General features: G+C 44.7%; 3 protein-coding genes across 5 annotated transcripts; 1 reads left to right on the plus strand and 2 right to left on the minus strand.

Moving 5' to 3' along the window:
* The first annotated feature begins 941 nt into the window (after nt 1-941).
* LOC107187194 (tubulin beta-3 chain-like) lies at nt 942-3,332 on the plus strand. 2 transcript variants are annotated; one of them, XM_015575220.1, is made up of 5 exons: nt 942-1,001; nt 1,363-1,471; nt 1,552-1,779; nt 2,100-2,677; nt 3,018-3,332. In XM_015575220.1, exons 1-5 carry the CDS (start codon nt 945-947, stop codon nt 3,330-3,332), a joined length of 1,287 nt encoding a protein of 428 aa, XP_015430706.1. In that variant the 5' UTR covers nt 942-944. The 2 variants fall into 2 exon arrangements, with proteins under 2 accessions (XP_015430706.1, XP_015430705.1); XM_015575219.1 differs by having other exon boundaries at nt 945-1,001; nt 1,363-1,499; nt 1,559-1,779.
* Nucleotides 3,333-3,505: 173 nt separating this feature from the next.
* LOC107187193 (tubulin beta chain-like) lies at nt 3,506-8,194 on the minus strand. Of its 2 annotated transcripts, XM_015575217.1 has the most exons (4): nt 8,008-8,194; nt 5,928-6,036; nt 3,842-5,062; nt 3,506-3,601 (listed from the first exon to the last, which is right to left on the minus strand). In XM_015575217.1, the coding sequence occupies exons 1-3, from the start codon at nt 8,062-8,064 to the stop codon at nt 3,861-3,863; spliced, it is 1,368 nt and encodes a 455-aa protein (XP_015430703.1). In that variant the 5' UTR covers nt 8,065-8,194; the 3' UTR covers nt 3,506-3,601; nt 3,842-3,860. The 2 variants fall into 2 exon arrangements, with proteins under 2 accessions (XP_015430703.1, XP_015430702.1); XM_015575216.1 differs by lacking the exon at nt 3,506-3,601 and having other exon boundaries at nt 3,772-5,062.
* A 3,400-nt stretch (nt 8,195-11,594) lies between these two features.
* On the minus strand, nt 11,595-16,795 carry LOC107187280 (tubulin beta-1 chain). The gene is made up of 2 exons (XM_015575316.1): nt 16,618-16,795; nt 11,595-13,216 (listed from the first exon to the last, which is right to left on the minus strand). The coding sequence occupies exons 1-2, from the start codon at nt 16,672-16,674 to the stop codon at nt 11,930-11,932; spliced, it is 1,344 nt and encodes a 447-aa protein (XP_015430802.1). The 5' UTR covers nt 16,675-16,795; the 3' UTR covers nt 11,595-11,929.
* Nucleotides 16,796-22,680: the final 5,885 nt, after the last annotated feature.

A 22,680-nucleotide genomic window follows, 5' to 3' on the forward strand; every position in this document is an offset into this window, starting at 1 on the left:
TTTGTGTTTTCAGCGATCGGGATCTAGAATGTGCTTGCACATACGTGGACAGTAAGTAGATGCATTTGTTCCGTACAAATACGTGTGCGTTGTATAGGGTGTTGATAAAAATTTGAGACAATTTCAGAGGGTGGATTCTAATTACGAACTAAGATGAAAATTATGAACGACGTAAATGCGTTCGAGGTTTCGTTTTTGAGTTATCAACACTTTAACTATATATGTACCAAAATGGGCACACAACTCATCTTTATAGGGAAGCTATGTGTGTTCATATATGATCACAGGAAAGCACTTCATCCTATGAATTGAAATTCTGTCAGATTCTCTGAATATTTTATCAAATCCTTATTCAATAGTTAAAGTGTTAATTGTTGAAAATGTACAAAATATGCGTGAAATACATATTTATCAACACCCTGTATGTACAGCAAGCACGTTTACTGTGGCGCGTCATCGAACTCGTTGTCGTCCTTCTAGTCGACTGGGGGATTGATGAAGCCAAGACCTTGGTAAAAATTGGTGATCGCGTATTATCTCATCGGTGCCCCCGAGGACAAACACTTTATTATTGCGTATATATCGTTCGGAATCACTCTGAACGAATGTTAATGCGGGCTCGACAGGCTCAGAGCGAGCGCCTCGATCGCCGAAACATTTATTTCCGCGTTCATCATTTTTCACTGAATATTCCACCAGCAGTCAAATATCTCCGTATCCCCGTACAGGTTCGCTCGCTCCTTTTTGGAGGGAGCTAAAGAAAACAATCTGGCTAAAAAGAAATTCTCGTGATTCGTTCCTCTTTGACTCGAAACTCCATAGAATTTGGATAAATAACCAATAGCCCGACAACCGGTAACCTATTTCACTCGCAAAATTACGGATTCGATTCCTCGAATTTCTGTTTCCTGTATTAAGAAGGAAGCAACAGAGGAGAAGAAAAAATGCGGGAAATCGTGCACGTGCAACTGGGTCTCTGCGGAAATAACGTAGGCGCAAAGGTAGGATCCTAACCTCTCGCGCCGAGTTCACCGAGTCGCGCACCCCGTCTCGCCATCTCGTGTGTGCTTTCGGCGTCGCGATGCTAACGTATGGCAGAGTTAGGCAGAATTTTATTTGAATAATACATAATGAAAAGCAGCAATATCTCAAATCGTGGCGCTTAAACAATTAATGAGATTGAGTAACCCATTGCCCAAAATGTCGACTTATTCAAGAAGTAGTATAATTTTCTTCTAAAAATCAGAATTTCCACGTTTATTCGATTAAAAATGACGAAGTATTTCTTCTATCTTTTATTCCTTATTCGAAATTCTTTATCTAGATCCGTAGATAGTAGTTTTAGTTCTCGTTTCTATTCAGTTCTGGGAGGTGATCTCGGACGAGCATGGCTTGTCGCCGGACGGTAGATTCTGCGGTGAATCGGAGCTCCAATCGCAGCGACTGAACGTGTATTTCACGCAGGGGCCAGGTACCATGCACCCTTCAGACCCAAATCTGTGGCTCGTTGCCGATAAAGAGATCACGAATCGATCGACTGTACCTTCCTAGACTGTAGATACGTACCGAGAGCGATTCTGCTCGATCTCGACCCGGGGACATTGAACTCGTTGCTGTGCAGTTCGTGCCGCGGGATGTTCAAACCTGACAACTTCGTGGCTGGTCGCGCGAGCGCCTCGAACAATTGGGCGAAAGGTTATTACACCGAGGGCGCGGAGCTTGTCGACGCGACGTTGGATCTCGTTCGCGCGGAAGTCGAAGCCTGCGATCTGATGCAAGGTGACAACAGAACGAATCTTTTTACCTTCCGGAAAGTTGATACTGGGGGACCTTTCCACCGTGACAGACACCATCACCATGGGCGTAGTCAGAGGGGGCGGTAAGGGGGGCACCCCCAGAGGGAAAAAATTAGATTTCTTCCCCCCAGCCCCTTAGAGGAAAAAAATATTGTATGAACTAATATTTTGTATGTAAAAACAAATCTAAAACCCATTTAAAATAATATTATGAAATTTATCTGAAAATAAATTGGGCCCCCACCTAACTGATAATTTGACTACGTCCATGACCACCGCCAGTATGTCTTGTTCTCAACGCAGGTATTCAAATGGTTCGCTCGTTGGGCGGCGGTACGGGATCTGGGGCGGGGGCGCTACTGATGACCAAACTAAAAGAAGAGTATCCGGGGCGAATTGTCAAGTGTTACAGCGTGCTACCCTCGGCAAAGATGTCAGACGTCGTGGTGGAGCCGTACAATGCGATTCTCGCTCTTGGAATGTGCATCGAGTGCACGGATCAGACCTTCTGTATGGACAATCATGCTCTGCATCGGATCTGCACGCGCGTGTTGAGCATCTCCACGCCAACGTACGGGGACGCAAATCACCTGATTTGCGCGTGTATGTCCGGTATCACTGCATGCTTCAGATTTCCGGGGCAACAGAACACCGATCTGCGAAAGCTACGCGTGAACCTGGTGCCATTCCCCAGGCTTCACTTCTTCGTTGCTGCATACGCGCCCCTAACCTCAAGAAGCTCCGCACCGTATAAGCTCGTGTCCGTTCCGGAACTGACGCAACAACTGTTCAACCCGAACAACGCGTTCATTGACTGTGAACCTAACCTGGGTAAACTGTTGACCGTGGCTACCGTTTTTCGCGGTAGAATGTCGACCAAGGTTTGTGAATCGAATTTTATTTCATCGAACACACAGTTAACGTATACAGTAAAACTTGGATTAGTACTTAAAATGGCATAAGCACCTGGTGTTTATCCTTACCACTGAGAGGATCCAACTTGGAACCAGTCTAGCATGTAATACCCGCGTATCGATGAGAGTAATCCAACGATGAAAATTTATTTTTTACTTTTTTTTTCAATAATACTTCTACTAACGGATTTGTGAGATTTTTTTGATTAAAACAAGACCAAACACGGTATAATTTGAATTCCATTACTAATTAAAGTTTTACTGTATTTCGTCGGTTTCTGAATGGATGGATTTTGTTCGGTTTCAGCGTGTGGACGAGCAAATGCTGAACATACGCAACCGCAACAGCCCGTATTTCATTGAATGGATCCCGAATAACGTTCAGACCGCGATCTGTGATATTCCACCACGTGGTGTCCGCATGAACGCGACTATGATATCGAACACGACCGCGATTCAAAAACCGATCAAACGACTGTCGAACGCGTTTGACACTATGTTTCGGAAAAAGGCGTACATTCACTGGTACACGGCGGAGGGTATGGACGAGTCCGAATTCGTGGAAATTCAGGGAAATGTGCACGATCTACTATCAGAATATCAACAACAAAAAGAGGCGTGAAGACACGAAACAAGGGAACGTGGAAAAGAAATTGGCCTACTACGCATATACATGAAAAAGTCTTATATTTTTGTTGTAAGGAACAAACTTGCGCTACGGTTAAACGCGTGCCACGATTATACGCATATATCATATATGAATAGTGTTACGAGTGTAACAGAGAAGGCAGATTTTTGGTTCCGGTACTTTGGCGTTTGGCGTTGCAGGTTGATTCTCGCTCTCTCTCTTGCTCATCCCTTCGTCCCCCTATCTCCCTCTTCCTCTTTCTCCTGTAAAGAATAATTCTTACTCTTCTCGCGACAACTAACGCCACCTCGTGTCTTCTGCGTGGATTCCATGACGTACCCCCCGCGTTGTCATCGTTCGAAGAGCACGCGAAGAAAGGAAAATAAAAGTAAGAAAGATGAAAGATAATGTATCCGCGTATAAAAGTAGAAAAAGTGATCAGAACTTCTCGAACAAGAGAGAAAAACAGAGAGAAAGAGAGGAGATCGAGGGAATAATCTCACGATAAAAAATTGCGTCGGTCTACTCCTGCTCGCATGTCTCGAAGTCATCGGCGCACTCTTCAGCCTCGAAGTCTTCCTCTGCAGTGGCTTCCTGGTATTGCTGGTACTCGGAGACCAAATCGTTCATGTTTGACTCAGCCTCGGTGAACTCCATCTCGTCCATGCCCTCGCCGGTGTACCAATGAAGGAAGGCCTTCCTACGGAACATGGCGGTGAATTGCTCGGAGATTCTTTTGAACAACTCCTGAATGGCGGTGGTGTTGCCGATGAAGGTCGAGGACATCTTGAGACCCTTCGGCGGTATATCGCACACGGCTGTTTTCACGTTGTTCGGTATCCATTCGACGAAGTACGAGCTGTTCTTGTTCTGGACGCTGAGCATTTGCTCGTCGACCTCCTTCATCGACATTCGGCCACGGAACACCGCGGCCACCGTCAGATAGCGCCCGTGTCGCGGATCGCAGGCGGCCATCATGTTCTTCGCGTCGAACATCTGTTGAGTGAGTTCCGGCACCGAGAGCGCGGAGTATTGTTGCATCGATCTGGACGTTAACGGTGCGAAACCTGGCATAAAGAAGTGCAAACGTGGAAACGGTACCATGTTCACCGCTAGTTTTCTCAGATCCGCGTTCAATTGTCCTGGAAACCTGAGACATGTCGTCACACCAGACATGGTCAACGAGACCAGATGATTCAGGTCCCCGTAACTTGGATTCGAGACTTTGAGGGTACGGAAACAGATGTCGTAGAGGGCCTCGTTGTCGATACAGTAGGTCTCGTCCGTGTTCTCGACCAACTGATGAACAGACAGGGTTGCGTTGTACGGTTCGACAACCGTGTCCGACACTTTCGGCGAGGGCATCACCGAATACGTGTTCATGATTCTGTCCGGATATTCCTCGCGAATTTTCGAGATCAGCAGAGTGCCCATACCGGAACCGGTACCACCTCCGAGGGAATGAGTCAACTGGAATCCCTGAAGACAGTCGCAGTTCTCGCACTCCTTTCGGACCACGTCGAGCACCGAGTCCACCAGTTCAGCACCCTCGGTATAGTGTCCCTTCGCCCAGTTGTTGCCCGCTCCGGATTGACCGAAGACGAAATTGTCGGGCCTGAACAGCTTCCCGTAGGCGCCCGAGCGTACCGCGTCCATAGTTCCTGGCTCCAGGTCCAGCAGTATGGCTCTCGGTACATATTTACCTCCGTTTGTCGACGTCGCAACTGAAAGTACACATTCTTGGATATTTATCGTGGGGCAGTCGAATATCTCGTTTGATTCGATAAAGGTACAGTGGCCTCTCGATAACTTCCCTAAATCGCGATTCTAGGAGCAGTGGGAATGCCAGTGAAGGTACGTGTGGAGGGGAATGGGCCTCTACGGAAAGTTATCGAGCATCCACTGTATATCGAGAAATCGGTTCGTGTCGATGGCACGCGGCGGGCTCGAGCCACCAGTTGACTGCGTCGAAGCATCCATATTAAACGGGGGTTTAGTCATCCTATTGTCATGCCAGCCGAAAACTCCGCGGACGGAAATGTGTCGTATACGGCTTCGGGCGGCGTTCTCGCGCCTGTACGGTTTGCAAATTAGCCACGCGACTAATTTTGTTTCGGAAACCGGCGCCAGCGTGACCAGTCCACGATGGGTGTCCAATTTAACGTGAGCACCTTCAATATCTCACTTGTTTTTGAAGATACAAAAATATGCGAGCGGAAAGTATTATATGATTAGAAGGAATAAATATTATTGTAACCAAAAGAACAGGGGTTCGCGAATCACTTCGAGAATTGTTCAGAAAACCACGAAGTACGGTTCTCGATTGAGAACACAGTCAAGGGGTGGTGAGCATACAAAGCGGCTATTTCGGTCTTAAACGCGATCCTTCCTTCCCTGTCCTGTCGTTTGTTTTTTCCCCCTTCGTACCTCCTATTGCCGCGAGACTGGCGTCTATTTTCGAGCCTGGAAGGAATTCGCGAACGCGTTCGGTTGACGTGTAATCCATAGTGAATTCGACCAAATTCCACTCATCGTTTTCGACCTTACATTTACTTTATAGTACATCTTCTGAATTTATATTCTCCTTACCCGAAGCCTCGTTATAATAGACGGAGATTCGTTCCAGCTGTAGATCGCTGTCCCCGTGATAGATGCCGGATTGATCGATTCCATGCTCCTCGGAGATCACTTCCCAGAACTGTAAAGGAAGATTAGGCGGTATTAGGGTGTTCTTTAAAAATTCCCCAAATTGTTTTTTCTCAAGCAAAAGACAAGAAGAAGGGACAAAGATGATTTTGAGCTCGTGGACAAGGATAACGTTCTGTCGACGGCTATAAATAGGAGTGCACGAAATTAACGCGGACTCTGTCCCCTGGCTCGGGACCACCCTCCTCCCTCCTCGACCTATGTCGTCGCTTTTCTCCATTTGTCTCGCCTTTCACTATTTTCTCTCGTCTTATTAATAGACAACGAACGTCGCGGTCCTCCCGACGACGAAACGACGTGATCCAGCCCCGAGAATATTCGAACCCCTCAGCATCTTTATATCCTACACCCTCTAACGCGAAAGCAAACGAATTCGCTTTTGTTTCAGACCAGGAATCCTAAGGTATCCTAACTCAGCAGTTCAAATTGCGATGGATTCGCATCGTGGAATGATTCGTGGGAATCTAGATGATAGCCACACTTAATTATCGATTATCGGAACAGTGCACTCAATTACGGTTCTTCGATCTTTCGCTCGTCTGATTAGCTGAAGAGGCCAACGAACCACGTATTTCTTCGAAAAGAGAGAAACTATTCCGTCCGTAGTTCGAATACAATCTTTAAGAAGGAGCTGCACTCTTATAATACCTTGTGTGTTTTCCAGGTACCGTCCAAAAATACCTTGAAGAATATGTGATTTTTGAGGTGTTTACTAAAACTAACATATTTCTCTTAAAGATGAAGATATTTTCACGTTTTTTCTATTTTATTATTCCTATCTAGTAAACGTATATTTCACCATATAAACTTATTATTTTATAAGGTACCGTCAATGTCGAGTCCCGAGCGATTTCATGCCCGATTCACAAATAACCTGCTTCCTCCTCCATGACCATCATCGTCAATGTCGAGTCCCGAGCGATTTCATGCCCGATTCACAAATAACCTGCTTCCTCCTCCATGTCGTGACGCGTCTACAGCAAAGGAACATACTCAAGACCCTTTAAACAACCGAAGAAGGAGGCGCTTTAAATTCCTTCTCATTGTCCGAGCGCCGCCCGTCTTATCCTTAATTCGATTACGAGCTCCGACCGTAAGTACGTCTTCGAGGGACGACAAATTCTTCCGTCTCGACGGAACGACCCACACGCGAGACTCCCTCGAGTCACCGACCGATTCGAATCTGTCGCTCCACGCCCCGAACCTGTCGTTCCACGGCTCGAACATGTCATTCTACAGTTCAAACATGTCGTTCCATGCTCGACTTTTCTAATTACGAGAAAGTACAAAATTGGATGGTACAAAGTAACGGAGGACGGTCGTTTGTAATTATAAAAGCGCAATTTCGAGAAAATCCCATTAAAAAAGGTACCCATTTACCCCGAATGAAAAGCCTCGCTATACTTTCTCGAGAGAATGAACGACTTTTCGAATATGTATCTTTCGCTTGGCCGACGATCTCGAGAGATAAAGGAGAAACTTTCTCAAACAATAGCTTCTAAAGTATGTGCACATGGCGAGTCTCCTATAGATCTTATCGTAGTTTGAAAGTAGGGATGTTCGATTCTCTTAGCCCAGATAGCACATGACGCCTTGAAGACGCCTATTTTACAGCTTATTTTAGGTCTAAAGCGTCTTTAAGCCGTCTTCAAGGCGTCATGTCTTATTTTTAACACGACACTGCCACATATGATATGTACATACCCTACCGGCCAAAAGTATGGGACCAGAGTTCATGATCGATGGAACACTACCTCATTCTCTTACGATAAAATAAAACTTCAGGAGTCAATACATATACAAATCACTTCTCATCAGTTTCAACACGCTACCTCCTTGTAGAATAATATGATCAGACCTGGGTCCCATACCTTTGGCTCTACATTCTACATCTAATGACGTGTCACCCAAGAGAATCGAATCGGAATCGAACATCCCTATTTGAAAGCTGCACGAGACATACCTTCGCGCCGATTTGATTCCCGCATTGTCCAGCCTGTAGATGCACGATCTCCCTCATTTTCAGTCGTCACTGCTGTTGGTAACGTCGGTACAGTCGCCCTTTCGCGTGCTCGAGGAAATGAAGCCTCGTCCTTCTTGCGAACAGCTGATCCTCCTTCGAGCCCTGTGACGGGAACAAACGTTTACTCTGACCCGTGTCTCTCTGTTATCTCTCTCTCTGCGTGTAGAGACGTGCGTGGTGTTTGCTCGAGTGAGCGAGATGCGTGTGACGACGAATGCAAGGAGATAGGGTGTGCGCGCGCGACACGAAGCGGGTTGCAACCGTGCTCTGCTCAGGCCGACTGTCGGTGTCGCGCAGGAGCGGCTGGGCGGGGAGGAGTGGAGCCTGCGAGGCGATATGTATACCACTTGGACAGGGGGGGCCAAGAAACGTGCTCGTGTCGGTGTCCTGAGGACGACTCTCGTGGACTCGAGCCCAGTTGCTCGTGACGAGTTCGAAAGCCGCGGAACGACCAGAGAGGGGAAATGTTCCTCTAGGTGGACGCGGAGAGGAGAACGACAATGTTCGAATCACAGGGGTAAAAAAAAATCGTAAAATATTTGCTTTTCTGTTGAAGTTTAGCCACAGGTGCAAGGCAGTAAGATTGAAGAATCAAAATTTGATGGATAGTATACTACCCTCCTTAACTCTATTCTACCTGATGTAGTCAGACATCCGAGAGAAATCGGTTTTTATAATTTTCTTTAATACAGGAAACGGTTAATATCATATGTAGTTATTTTATTTTTTTACACGTATGTTGACCATATATAATTGAAGCATAAACATAAGCCATAAGTTAGAACTATTTAAGTTAGTAGATGTTACATAGAACAATATAAATTAGTAAAATCATTTGAAAACCACTTAGGTCAAAGGAATTAGGCTGTTTCTAGAGCCTTAAATAGCACGCAGGGGGTTCTAGCTTCGACTAAAAAATGAAAAGCCTCATCCACCGTTTCGTCTCTAGCAAAAACCGTCATGATCGAAAGGATCGATCGACATTTCGGGGGTTCTGCGCGGGTGGCCCCTTCTGCCCGCTCGCGAGAAAGGCTTCACGTGATCGCTGTATGTACGAGCGTGAACGAGATGAAAAAAAGAAAAAGACAGACCACGGAAGGGGAACAGGATTTCCTGTTCGATGGTCTCGAGCCGCGCGCGTTCAACGGAAATGCAACTCGAGCGAGGATATCTTTCGGGGGCCCGCGTCCTTGCGGTTCAACGAACTAGATAATTCTCCATTTCATCTCGACGAATTCCATGGGCGCGAAATACGCTGGAAACTCGGAAAACTCCGAGCGGATCACGTGATCCCGTGACTCACCGTGGAAACGTTTCCTTTCGTTTTCTCCACTTTTTGTTCGTCGAAAACGATGATAATAATGGAGGACGACGAGAGCGTAATTTTGTCTCCAGCTGGGCGCAACAACTACGCACGATCCCCTGCCGCTGTTAAAAACCCCTTCTTCTATTATTGTAACTTCGTCCCTATCTCTCTCGTTTCACCCCCGTCAACGTTTCCGACCCGTTGCTCTTTGTTCGCCTCTACGAAACGTTCGTATCGCGATCAGCTAACGGTGCACCTAACGTCGCGTCGTTATCTTTTGTTCACCCGCATTATTACTGTTAATAATCCAGCCGACATGGCTTTTTTAGAGCGCAGCACTACATTTTACAGTTTTCGAGATTAGTGGAATAATATCGACACACCGTAGACATCAATCATCGATAATGTTGCTGCCTCATTTCAACCCTATCCATAAGTATAACGACACAGTACTGGGCCCTCTATGTCATCGACAGTTCGCTTCGAATCGACATTGCACGATATTTTATTCCTCCGTGAGGGAACTCGAGCGGCAAGTTTCGCTCGTTTCGGGCGCGGTGAGTATACATGTATGTATACCGTGCAATTAGTATGTCGCGTCTCGGAGTGGATCGAATTTGCGGAGCGAGACGACGACGTGCTGAACCAAACCGCTCCGAGTCACGCCACCGAGTATATAGCCGGACGATGAGTCATGCCGTCGTGAACTCCCGTGTCTGTAATTTTTTCGTTGGAAAAAAAGTCTCCCTAAAGTCATATTACTTATTTATTCCATCATTACGTGACACGCGTATACATCATAAAGTGAAATTAATGAACAGGTATACTTGTTTGATGAATGTAAATATGAGATTTCTGATGATACAACTTTTAATTGTTAGAGAATAATTATTCATCGGTAACCGTATTCGGTGACTTGTACGGATACGAGAAAAGGCTCATCAGTATCGTGACAAATCGTCTCAAAGCACAAAAAGTGTAACTATATTTAGATCAATGTCAATTAACGACGAACCAGTGTTGCTGGAAACTTTGCTAGCGATCGCATAGGCATAGAGATCGAGAACATTTTGTGAACGATAACCAAACATAAAGTAGATCGTCGTTTAGTGAGATACCATTGGTTTAACTGTATCGCGTCAATCCGTTATCTAGTTAACCGATACTGTCTGTCTGTGGCTAAAATTTCAGCGAAACCATTAATCGACCTGATACACCGACTATTTACTGTCTAGCACTGAAACCGCAAACCATTTGCATCCTGTTGCTAGCGTGCCGACCTCGAAACAGAATAGTGACAGCTTCGTAGAAGAATTTCCGATAATATGGTACATATTCGATTTAGCATTTTCCTTTCTGGAAACTTGATATGGTTATATTACTTCTGAATGTTAAGATCAGAACACGATTTTGATTTGCCCCTTTTTTTGTAGCAGTCAATAAATTCGGTATCTATAAAGTAATTGCAACGTGATTCGCGTACTTACTCCACTAGAGGTCATTACGAACCAACCGATTGTAACAGCTTTAATGAAAGATATGAGAATAGAAGGAGTAAGAAGGGAAGGGAAGAATTAGTTTCGTCCTAGGTCTGCTAGTTGGACTCACTAGTAATGCTATCTAGCAGATTAAGGATGTTTGGTAGACGATTGAGGACAATATATGTATATAGGAATCGATGATACATTTGAATAGTAGCGGGAAAGGCGATGTTAACTCCGACGCCCTCTGGTAGCGAGTATAGGAGGAACCGCCATACGATCGAACACTGTTTCCTTTCGGCAGATGCCGCCACAATCTAATAATTGCATAGTTTTCCTGGCTGGTCAATTCGTCCTTCTCTTTATCTAGCGGTCTATTAGAATTACCACGTTTTTTGCAAGACTTCATTTACATAAATTATACCTTCCGCCCCTTAATCCACAGCACCGTGTAAATTCTGTTTCCGTTTAATACAAGCGTCGATTACAGTACCTGAATGCTTCCTTTTCTTTCCTGCTAGGATATTCAGTTATGACGGCTACATCGATACTGCTGGGTTGAATGATCTACTTTATTCAGATCTATTTGTCATGGTATAAAAGTCGGTAATAAAAATGAGACAATTATATAAATTACAAAGTGCGCCTACAATTACGTAGTTTTATAAATACAAAAAGCCAATCGGTCTGATGCGGTACTTATAAGGCTAATATAATGAGGGTTCTTATAAAACATACACTTATATCATAATAATTTATTTAAAGACGGTGATGACCGCGAATAGCGGTTATACACTGGATACAAAGACGCGCCCGGTAAATCAACAGAGAAAAACGACGTAGAAAAATTAAGGGGACCGACAAAATTCTTCTCTTCAAATTGTTTCAGCGAGTACGAAAGTAATACGAAAAAGAAAAGGCGCGCCCCTTCGAGATTGGTGGAAAGAACAGTCTGTAAAAAAGAAATAAAAAGACGGAGGAGGTCCGGGGGAAAAACGCAGAGTTTAAGAAGCAGTACGAGATGAAGAGAGACAACAGGGGGGGGGGGTTCGGTTATTGCAGATAATAGAGGTCTTTAGTTCTCGTCGACTTCTGCTTCCTGTTCCTCGTCGAATTCCGCGTCTTCGTCCGCGGTGGCTTCCTGGTACTGCTGGTACTCGGACACCAAGTCGTTCATGTTCGATTCGGCCTCGGTGAATTCCATCTCGTCCATACCCTCGCCGGTGTACCAATGGAGGAAAGCCTTTCTCCTGAACATAGCGGTGAACTGTTCGGATATTCTCTTGAACAATTCCTGAATGGCTGTCGAATTGCCGATAAACGTGGCGGACATCTTCAGGCCACGTGGTGGAATGTCGCACACCGCTGTCTTCACATTGTTCGGGATCCATTCGACGAAGTACGAGCTGTTCTTGTTCTGGATGTTAAGCATCTGTTCGTCGACTTCCTTCATCGACATTCGTCCACGGAAGATAGCGGCCACGGTCAGATACCTTCCGTGTCGTGGATCACAGGCGGCCATCATGTTCTTCGCGTCGAACATTTGTTGGGTGAGTTCCGGCACGGAGAGTGCTCTGTACTGTTGGCTGCCGCGGGACGTGAGCGGTGCGAAGCCTGGCATGAAGAAGTGGAGACGCGGGAACGGTACCATGTTTACAGCGAGTTTCCTCAAATCTGCGTTCAGCTGTCCGGGGAACCTCAGGCAGGTCGTGACACCGGACATTGTGAGGGAGACGAGGTGGTTCAAGTCACCGTAGGTGGGCGTGGATAATTTCAAAGTGCGGAAGCAAATATCGTATAGGGCCTCGTTGTCAATGCAGTAAGTTTCGTCTGTGTTTTCTACGAGCTGGTGTACGGATAGTGTCGCGTTGTACGGTTCGACGACGGTGTCCGATACTTTCGGTGACGGTACAACGGAGTATGTGTTCATGATTCTGTCGGGGTATTCCTCGCGGATTTTCGAGATAAGCAGGGTACCCATACCGGAACCGGTACCACCGCCGAGCGAGTGAGTCAGCTGGAAGCCTTGCAAGCAGTCGCAGCTCTCGGCCTCCTTTCGGACCACGTCGAGGACAGAGTCGACCAATTCGGCGCCCTCGGTGTAGTGACCCTTGGCCCAGTTGTTGCCGGCCCCCGACTGACCGAACACGAAGTTGTCGGGTCTGAAGATCTGTCCGAACGGTCCCGAGCGAACGGAGTCCATGGTGCCTGGCTCCAGATCGACGAGGATGGCGCGTGGCACGTATTTTCCACCGGATGCTTCATTGTAGTACACGTTGATGCGTTCCAACTGAAGATCGGAGTCGCCGTGATAGGTACCAGTTGGGTCGATGCCATGCTCGTCGCTGATGATTTCCCAAAACTGCAACAGACAATTTCCGAAACACGTATTAAAATTTCGTTCTTCAGGTCCATATCGAATTAAATTCAATTAGTTCGACTCTTATGTTACCAAAACGAGTGATAATCCTCGCGAAGAATTTGTAACTGAGTATCGACGCGTAAACGAACGGCTTAAATTCTCGAACAAACACATCCGGGGGACTACAAAAGAAGGAAGAAGTAACGACGGGGAGGAACGATTCGTGCTAGGCTCCGACGACGCTTTCTCTCTACGATTATCCTCGCATCCGTTTCCAGTCTTCCGTATAGTATCGACCGAGAGAACACAGTTCGACGACCTCTCGAGTCGGTGAATAGGCTCGCGTGTAATTACTCGTAATTCGCGCGCGTTCATTAAAAATCTCGCCAGAATGAACAGCGAGATGTATTCTTTTTTTCTCTCCTGATTATTTCTTTATCTTGCATTATGATTTTTCTTAATACATCGCGTTGATCGTGCTCTCAAGTATACTCACAACGTAATTTTTTCACACTCCGTTGACAAACTGAATCTTTTTTATATCAAAATCGAAATTTGTGAACATTTTAGACTTTCAAAAAATTTGAAAAAATTCGAGATACTTATCGAAGTCTTTATTATATTCTACAGTCTTTCGTCAAGCGAAATGTTTAAAACTTTTTTCGATAAAAATAATAATTCGGAGGGGAGTCCAAAAAAAAAAAAAGAACACTGTCTACGGAGGGTTAAATGTTGCCCCTGGTGTAGTTCCAGCAGCGTGTTTCGTTCGGTTCCGACAAATAATGCATATAGCATGAGAATGCAGCTAGGAGACAACACGTGGCGCACGCAATCAGTCTTCTTCTCTACCTAGAGAGTGTGCGCGCACCTCTCTTGCTATAGTTCAAAGACCCGCTGGGTATATTTCTGGAAATCGATGTATGCCAACGAATGAAACGCGCCAATTGAACACGCGTGTACGGTAGCCAACGTTAACTTTTACCAGGTAATATTCGTAGTATAGACTCGATAGATTTTTTATGCAAAGCGGATCCAACGTTCTCTATCTCGTAGAGTCATGCCCTTCCGTACTGCGTATGGCGTTATCATAGGTCACAATCCCCGTCAATTCGTGGCCTTTGAGACAATAGTGAACCGCGGCAGATAACGAATACGTTCGACAATTATTCGAACCGGTAAATTTAGTCGAATGTTCGGACGTGTGGGCATACGAGATCACAACACGTCCTACATGGAAACATCGTTTGTATCGAGCAGTGTGACCATATATGAATATCGTTAGTGGGAAGCTAAGATCGCCCAGCCCCTGCCCACCTCCCACCCGTCGACCTGTACACGCAATGTGCACGTACGGCCGTAGCGCGATATGAGTCACCAATGTCATCGCTATATATAGAAATCGTGACTGTAATACCGAACTTGTACAATTAGCATAACACAGTTCGGGCCATTTATGCACTCCCGGCCATTATTTGTTTACAGCCTCGCCCTTTCGATCGGTTCAGTTTCTGTTTCGTAGATACTAATTTCACCGTGTATTCCGTTAACGTTGACAACGTAATCCCATATTACGTAATTCATTTATCGCTTGTAAAGCCGAGGAGAACATGATTTATGAATCACGAAAAGTAAAACGGGGTCGATCGAAAGAGACCAGGCAAAATGGCGCCACCGCTAGTTAGCGCACAGTTACCGTTTGGATTCCCCTTGGCAGCTGCTCTCTCTATGCTTCTGTTATTTACGACCCTCGCCGGACAGACCGGCAGATGTTAACTATCAAGAATCGTCGGCAAAACGCTACAGTGTTGTCCTAGGCATGCTGATTATTTTTCGAAGGAAATAATAATTGCAACATAAGGACAATGATTTGATGAATCGAGTAATGAAACGATCGATACACATAACCTAAGTCAGACTTGTCTAAATCCAGAGGCAGCAACACGAGAAACAGTTCAAAAGAGGCCGTGTGGTGATGCGAAACAAAATGGCGACAGGATATATTCTTTCTTTATTTGGAATCGTTTCGCTATGCTACACTCAAGACTCGATGTCCTTGGACCAGAAGATCCCTGAATGGCCAGTTGTAATCGTTGCACAACTCGACAGTTTTTTAGTCGACGGTAGAACGACTACAAACTCGCGAAGAATGCTCGTGAGAAAATATGTTTCAGATCGAAAATCAATATCGTGGCAATAAATGAAGAAGTGTTATCTTGAGAAGCGGACATTGACTCAATGAAGCAACCTTGAAAGCTATGAGAGCGTGACTATAAATCAGTATACTTCATATCCGAACCTTTCGAATCGGTTACTGCGATAATTATATGCATTATATAATATTTTCATGGAGCGCGAATTTGACTTCGATCGTACTGTATTCGCGAAATGACACATTGTACATCTATTCTGTTCATCCACATTCTTACAGGAAATTTAACTTTGGACTTGAATTATTCGCACTGCCAATGAACGATCAGTTGCGACAGGAATGTATGACTTGCTCGCGAGATAAATCATTTTTCGATGTCAAGTCTTATAAGATAAACAATATTAATACAGCAATCTCGCGGAGAGAAGAAAAAAAACTGAACAATACGAGAAAGAGATAGACGAGTGCGAAAAAGAGGAAGGAACGCCGCAATAGTTGCGCGCGCAACCGTTCGATTCCGTTGTCGCATCAAACGGTGTACTTCGGACGACGAGAAACAGCCACACCCAGAACGACGCGTATCGTTCAATCGAAATATATTTTCTGCATTTTACACGAAGAACGTCTTTTTGAAATACCATTCTCAGTTAAATTAAATAAAAATTTCATTCTTGAGCAACAGAAGGAAACGTCTGCGACGTCTAGGCTCGACGAGAGGCGCAACGTTCGACTCGACGATGTGGTATAAAAAAAAAAAAACCGTTAAGCATACTCGCCGGCCGGCGAGATTCTGTCGCCATGACAGGTCTTCGACCGGGCGAGGTTGCCATTTTTTCGCATACCAACCCGCACCGCCGTACGCCCTGCACCGTGTCGAATACCTCCTCTACTAGCAAATACGACGTCGCTATACGTTTACAAGATTAACGAATGTCTGTTGTCACTCTGTTCCCTTGAACTTTAGAATACTCGAACGATGCAAAAACATGGCGTACACGCGGATTAACAATACCATTTCGATGTTTCCCCGCCCTATTATCGTCTTAAAATTGCTTGCTCCGTTATTCTCGAAGCAGTTGCGAATCCTGAGGTTCGTAAAAACATTACAGATACCGATGATTTGACGCATGACTACACGGAGACTCTAACGAGACGACGACTGCTCACAACGTTGAGTGTCGTCGCGAACAAAGAAGCGTCATATTCCACGCGGTCGCGATTCAGTTCTTTCGAACAAATATCCCGGACTCACCTTTGCGCCAATTTGGTTTCCGCACTGGCCAGCTTGAATGTGGACGATTTCCCTCATGTTGCTCGGTAGTCTGTTGAACCTCTTCGAAACTTAGTGGTGATTGTATATCGAACGAACGACGAGACGCACGCTAACTCGTCACGAGAGCCCAGAAACGAATATGCCCCGGCACCGGCGTCCGTTACAGATTTTCAAGCTTCGACGGTACGGCGGTGGGGCGGCGGGGGACGGCACTAGCAACGCCTCTGATTGGTCGACGACCCGGGCTCCGCCACCTTTTCACCAGGCAGCATCGCAGCGTTGCCAACTGCTCCCAACGATTCTGCGTTCAATGGCGTTCAGCAGCTCCCGCGAATGGGATGTGACATCGTTGAAAATTTCGATTCGCCAAAAGTGCAGACCAACGGTCTCCCAACCCACGAATTCGACCTCTTTTTCTCGCTTCCATCTTCCAGACGAGCCTCGTCGTAAAAAACAATTGATTAAGGTGATACGAAAAGTCTCGATAACTTCGATGGTTCTTCCGATAATTTGCGAACACTCAGCCCTCACACCTACGGTGCTCGGCTGAGCATCGAACTAATAAGAATTCTTGCGAATGTCTAGTGTTACTATGACGACTGTTCAAATGTGTTCGAATTATTATTGATTTCTAGGGTTCAGTTGTCTGGCGACTAATGTGTTCTAGAGAAAATTCGTACAAAAGGAGAAATCTATGAATTGTAAAATTGTATGCTCGAACCGTATCGTTAGATTTATGGAATTTCTCGTGACGTACAAAGTTGCTTCGTAAAAATGCAACTCTGACGTTTCATCGATTTTAGTAGGCCACGCATTTTTCTTCATGTGTTGAGGGGACACGATCCCATGCACTTTAATGGTTAAAACGAAGTGTCATGAGTCAATCGTTCGTGTGATTCTGTGGAAGGTAAAATTCATTGATGGCACACGACATCTTAAGCAATTTAAAATCCTCATCAAAGACCTTTTGTCGCACGGTTGACCAAATGTTTGCGTGGGTCTCGAGTACGGTAAAACGGTTAGCCCATTGCGGTCTTTTCCTCCCTTACCTATGGGCTCGCCTTGAACTCACCCCGCCTATCCCTACCTGTCTGGAAGAAAAGTCGATACGTGAGTCACTCTCGCACACGCCTACCCGAATACATCGCGGATCTAATTGGGAGCATCTTAAGCCCAAGACGTTAACTACGCAACGGATAATGCGTGGACTGCATTAAAGGCTGTTCCGTAATACTTTCCAGTAATTTAAAAATATTACCAATCAGTCGTTCGATAGTAAATTATTTTAGTCTAGCATAATATTTGTTTACAGGACTAGTATATGTTCTAGTCTGCTTTTTAATGCGTCGTTTCTGAATGGTCAGTTAGGCAGTTATAAAAATTTGTTCATTAGTGTGCGAGGTGTGTGTTTGAGCTAAACGTAGGAAGAGTACATAGAAACGACCATACGTATGGTTGGCAGCGAATACACGGGATGTGTCCGAGCAACTCGGTGCATGAACGAGTAGAGACAGGAAAGTAGGTAGAGTTGGTTACGCGTTGCAACGTGTAAGCCAGTCTTCTCGCCGTTACCATGTATGGATCACTCACTCTTCGTCCCGAAAAAAAAATCACTCGCGATCATGTAGACGCCCGCCCGCGCGCGTATCTCCGCGTCTGTGTACTATGCACGTTCTGTTGCTGCCTGTTCATATATACATAGACTATAGAAGGAGGAACAGACACGAAAAAACAGTCTCGGACTGATAGACACGCGTCGCAGTGGGCTGCCCGGTAACGGGCCGACCGCAACGGGGGATCATAATTATTATCGACGTAAATTCCATTTGAGAGGAACAGTGCACAAACGTGTTCAGTGCGTTGCGTAACAGATCGTGTGTTTTTTGGGGGAATCTGTTTGCTCCTTAACAAATCATGGACTATCCGAGGACATGGACTGTTCGTTCGAATATCTGCTCTTTTTCTTACATGGACCGTGTGTACACGTAATCGTGAACACTGGTCGCGATTCTAGGGAATTAAAACTTTCGCCGGTGTACAGCAGCATTCGTGGGACAGAGCAACGCGAATAGAAGTCTCTTCTTGTACGTGTCACGGTATCGATTCAAGAGGATACGCTCGACTAGATTACATCTACCACTCTCATTGTCCTTCGTTGGACGTCTCATTATACGAGTCGGCCGGTAAACGCTCGGTGACATCACGTCCAATTTAGAGAAACCGAAACCGGAATAAAGATAAGAAGGTTCGGCCTGTTACCGTCTTTCAGTCTGGACGTATCTTGCAATTAGCAATTAAACGACTGATCTATACAGATCACCGATATCCACTTTATCGTCGCGAAAACTAGGTTATATTCTTCGCTCGAACCACTGTCTCGTTCGGACGAAGATGCTTGTAAAATAATCTCGTTATCGGCTTTGTTTCGTAAGGGACAAGGGAAAATCATTGCCAGCCAATTCAACTTCTATTGTGCAGGTATTCTCGAGAAAAATGTAATATCTTTAATTCGCGACCGCTCAAAATTTCGTCACGTTGTTATAATTGCCGTGATAAAGGATGGGCGTTGACCATTTACAAACAACGGACGCAACATATTGTACGCATGTCAGAACGGGACAGTTGAGTCACGACATAACAACGCATTTTGTTGTGGTGTTGGTGGAAAAAAAATTTGCAAACGTCACTGCTGTACTCGATAGAGGAATCAATTCCTGAAATTCCGAGGATAAATTTATTTATTTATTTATTTATTTATTTTATGGAATATTTCCCATTAGAATGCAAGCGAAAAAAAATGTATACATGTTCACAAAAATCAGACAAACATTAAAATAAAATAAATCTTTGGAACAGATTGGACCTTTCCGATTCGATCGTTTCTACGAAATCGATCACTATCGATCTCTCTATCTATCGAAACAGTTCAGATAGTCGATGCGTTTCGAAGGTGTACACCCGTCAACAAAACGATTCGAGAGAACCGAGTTGGAACGGGGCGAGCAGGGCTCAGGCCTTGCCCCGCCGCAGTTTTATTGATCCCGAGGATGTCGTGCACGACGGCGGATACGTTTAAATATTTCCGCAAGAGTATATCCTTGTCGACGCGTCTCAATTACTGGAATTATTACTAGGCTCAAAGGTGGCACGAGGCGCTACGGGTACACATTTTGTACACTCGTACATCTTCAAACGAGCACGCTCGTAGCTACATACTCTCTATCGTCCCCTTTAACACTAGTAGAACTACCAAACCCCTCAAAATGACGCAATTCAGGTTTGTTATTTACAATTACTCGACTCATAAAATTTCTTTTGTCGATATTCATGTCGACCTTTAATTTATTGTATATTTTACATTACCTTATATTATGCTATACGTGTACTATACATACATATATTATAGATATCGATATATTACGGAATTTAATTTGGAATACATTCAACGCTGATGGTTCCAGTGTTAAACGTAGCGCGTAGAGACATGAACATTGTAGAATTCCAGATTAGGTTAGTCCGCGGTTGTACAATACGATTTCGGTGATACCAGTATATGTAGTCGACACGTTTTTTATTCGTTGACAAGGGGTGTATCGAGGCCAAGATTTTGACGCACGACCACTTTCTCGAACGATCTCGAAACGAGACACGGGATCGAAAAGGATCGTCAACAACAACAGAGGCGCAAGCTACCGTAAATGGTGCCGTTTTCTCTACTTTGGAGGACATACGCGCCGGGTTACCCGCGCGACGAAGCTGCGACCGAAGAGAACCGAGAGTCGATAACGGTGTAGGCACGAAATCTGATTGTGACTCACCACACGATGCTCTTCCTTTCGTCTCCCGTTCTTAATCGCAATTTCTTCCCTTTTCGCTCCGTAACTATCCCATTCAATTTCCTCCTCTGTTTTTCCCCACACCAAATGCTCACGGTTACAGAAAGTGTTTTGCTGAAAGCTAACCTGTACCGTATCCCAAAGACGTTGAATTTTCTGACAGATATTAAGTAACATCTCGTGATGATATCATCGCGACGAGCCATCGTATCACCATAACGGGAGAAGCATTCACCTACGAGATAAAAAGTGTTTATCTCGAGGAAAATGTTTCTGTGCGACATCGTTCCGTAGGATCCAGTGAAGTCTGGCTTCGACCACGGGGGAAAGAATCGTCCTTTCACGCTTGTCACGTACGATCGCGTATGTAGGTACATAAATATGTATTTTTACCCAAGCCGTTGGATTCTATGCATATATATCGCGTAGAATCGCTCCCAATTTGTTCCTGTCAGTAAAGAAACATCCTTCTATAACAAACGTGCGCATGCCAATCGATTTAATTGGTTGCGCGACCAGATGGTCTTTCCTTCGCGTTAAAAGAGTTATGTTATCCGTACCCCGCTACGAAATTCCATTACGTTTCTGTACATAACCTCTGCAGTGGTAAAGATTACGTGTGTTCGCAAAAGTTCGACTGTGCTCGACGATGCACTCCTGTTGAGAGAGGGGATTGGGTCAGAGGAAAGGACGAAAAGAACAAGGACAGGTTTACGTGATCAAATCGCGAGCCGGTCTTGTCCATATTTGGCCGCACCCGCTGCATTATACGCGTTAACCCTTTTTATTCGTTTCGGAACATACTGACGTTCGTGACAATAAAAATCGGGCCAAATTGTTGCATGAAAGTTAACAATATTCGAATTATTCGCATGCAATTAATATATTTTCGTTCTACAGGCTCGAAAAAATTAAGGTAATTTTCCCCGGAAAAAATGATATTTTGTATTCGCATGAGTATTCGCCGTTGTGTGTCAAGCGTAGTCAACTTCACACGGGTTACTCAGGGGGTCATGAATCATGAATAGACTACGGATTTTATGCATTTATATATAATTTGTAGGACAATATATTGTATAATTTGTAGAACATTATATTCTATGATTTGTAGTACTTAATTTGTAGAACATTATATTGTATAATTTGTAGTACATAATATTGTAGAATATTCGATCTTTTAACATACAGTGTACTAAACATTTCCGATAAGTTTATCGAGGTTTCCTTTTCATTTCGAACCTACCAGCATCTTTGACAAGGTAAATAAATTTTTCATTCCGTTCAGTTTCGTGAAATTAATCCACCTAAATGATATATTTGCATAAAAAATCCGCAATCTAAGTCATGTATTCTACGCAGGTTTATTGTAGCTTCCTAACACTTTTACCTCGTGCAATTTTAATTGGTTCGAGTTCAGACAGGGCAAAAGCTCGCGGGCAAGTGTTCCTCGAACACTCCTGCGGGGGCTTCTGTTCGTTCTTGTACCGTGTTTCATCTCGACTTTTAAGGAGGCTCGCATAATAAGTGGCACAAGACCACTTTCTATCCGCGAGCAGCTAATTTCTCGATGCAGAGACTGTGCGCTCAACTTTGGCGTCGTACTCGTTCGATTCGATGCTCCGATTTCGGTTCAAATTTTTTTAGGGTGTGTCCTCTGGTGTGTTACAAGCGCGAGGGAAAAGAAGATATCTGAAACGGGCTATGAATCTTGTTATAGAAGTAGGATGATTATGTTTAAACTTAATTTTTTTCATTGTTTTAAGCCTTCAAAAAATCTGCAAAAATTAATAAGTCGAATCTATGAAGCTTTTTTCAATAAAAATAAAAATTCGGAGGAAAATCAGGGAAAAATGAAATTTTCCTTGAGTCGTCATCGATCCACATTGTCTACGGGAGGTTTAATGGACATTATCGAGTAGTGCTTTACCAGTGACTCATTCGTAAAATTTTCCACGAAGAGATACAGAATAAATGAAATATTGTACGTTATTGCGCGTAGTTTCGTATCCTGGCGAATGGAGCTTTTGGGGCGTAGCCGAGACGAGGCTGAGGGATCGATTTTCGTCCGAAGCGCAATGCGGATATTTGAGATGGGCGGTCCTCGATGTCCACGTGAATCGAACCATTTTATATTCTAGTCACTGGTTCCTCGATTTGGTTTGGAACTGGAAAATTATTATCTGTAACGAATAGACTTCTCTTCGCC

Source organism: Dufourea novaeangliae, unplaced genomic scaffold (genome assembly GCF_001272555.1).
Source record: "Dufourea novaeangliae isolate 0120121106 unplaced genomic scaffold, ASM127255v1 scaffold99, whole genome shotgun sequence".
NCBI classification, from domain to species: domain Eukaryota; kingdom Metazoa; phylum Arthropoda; class Insecta; order Hymenoptera; family Halictidae; genus Dufourea; species Dufourea novaeangliae.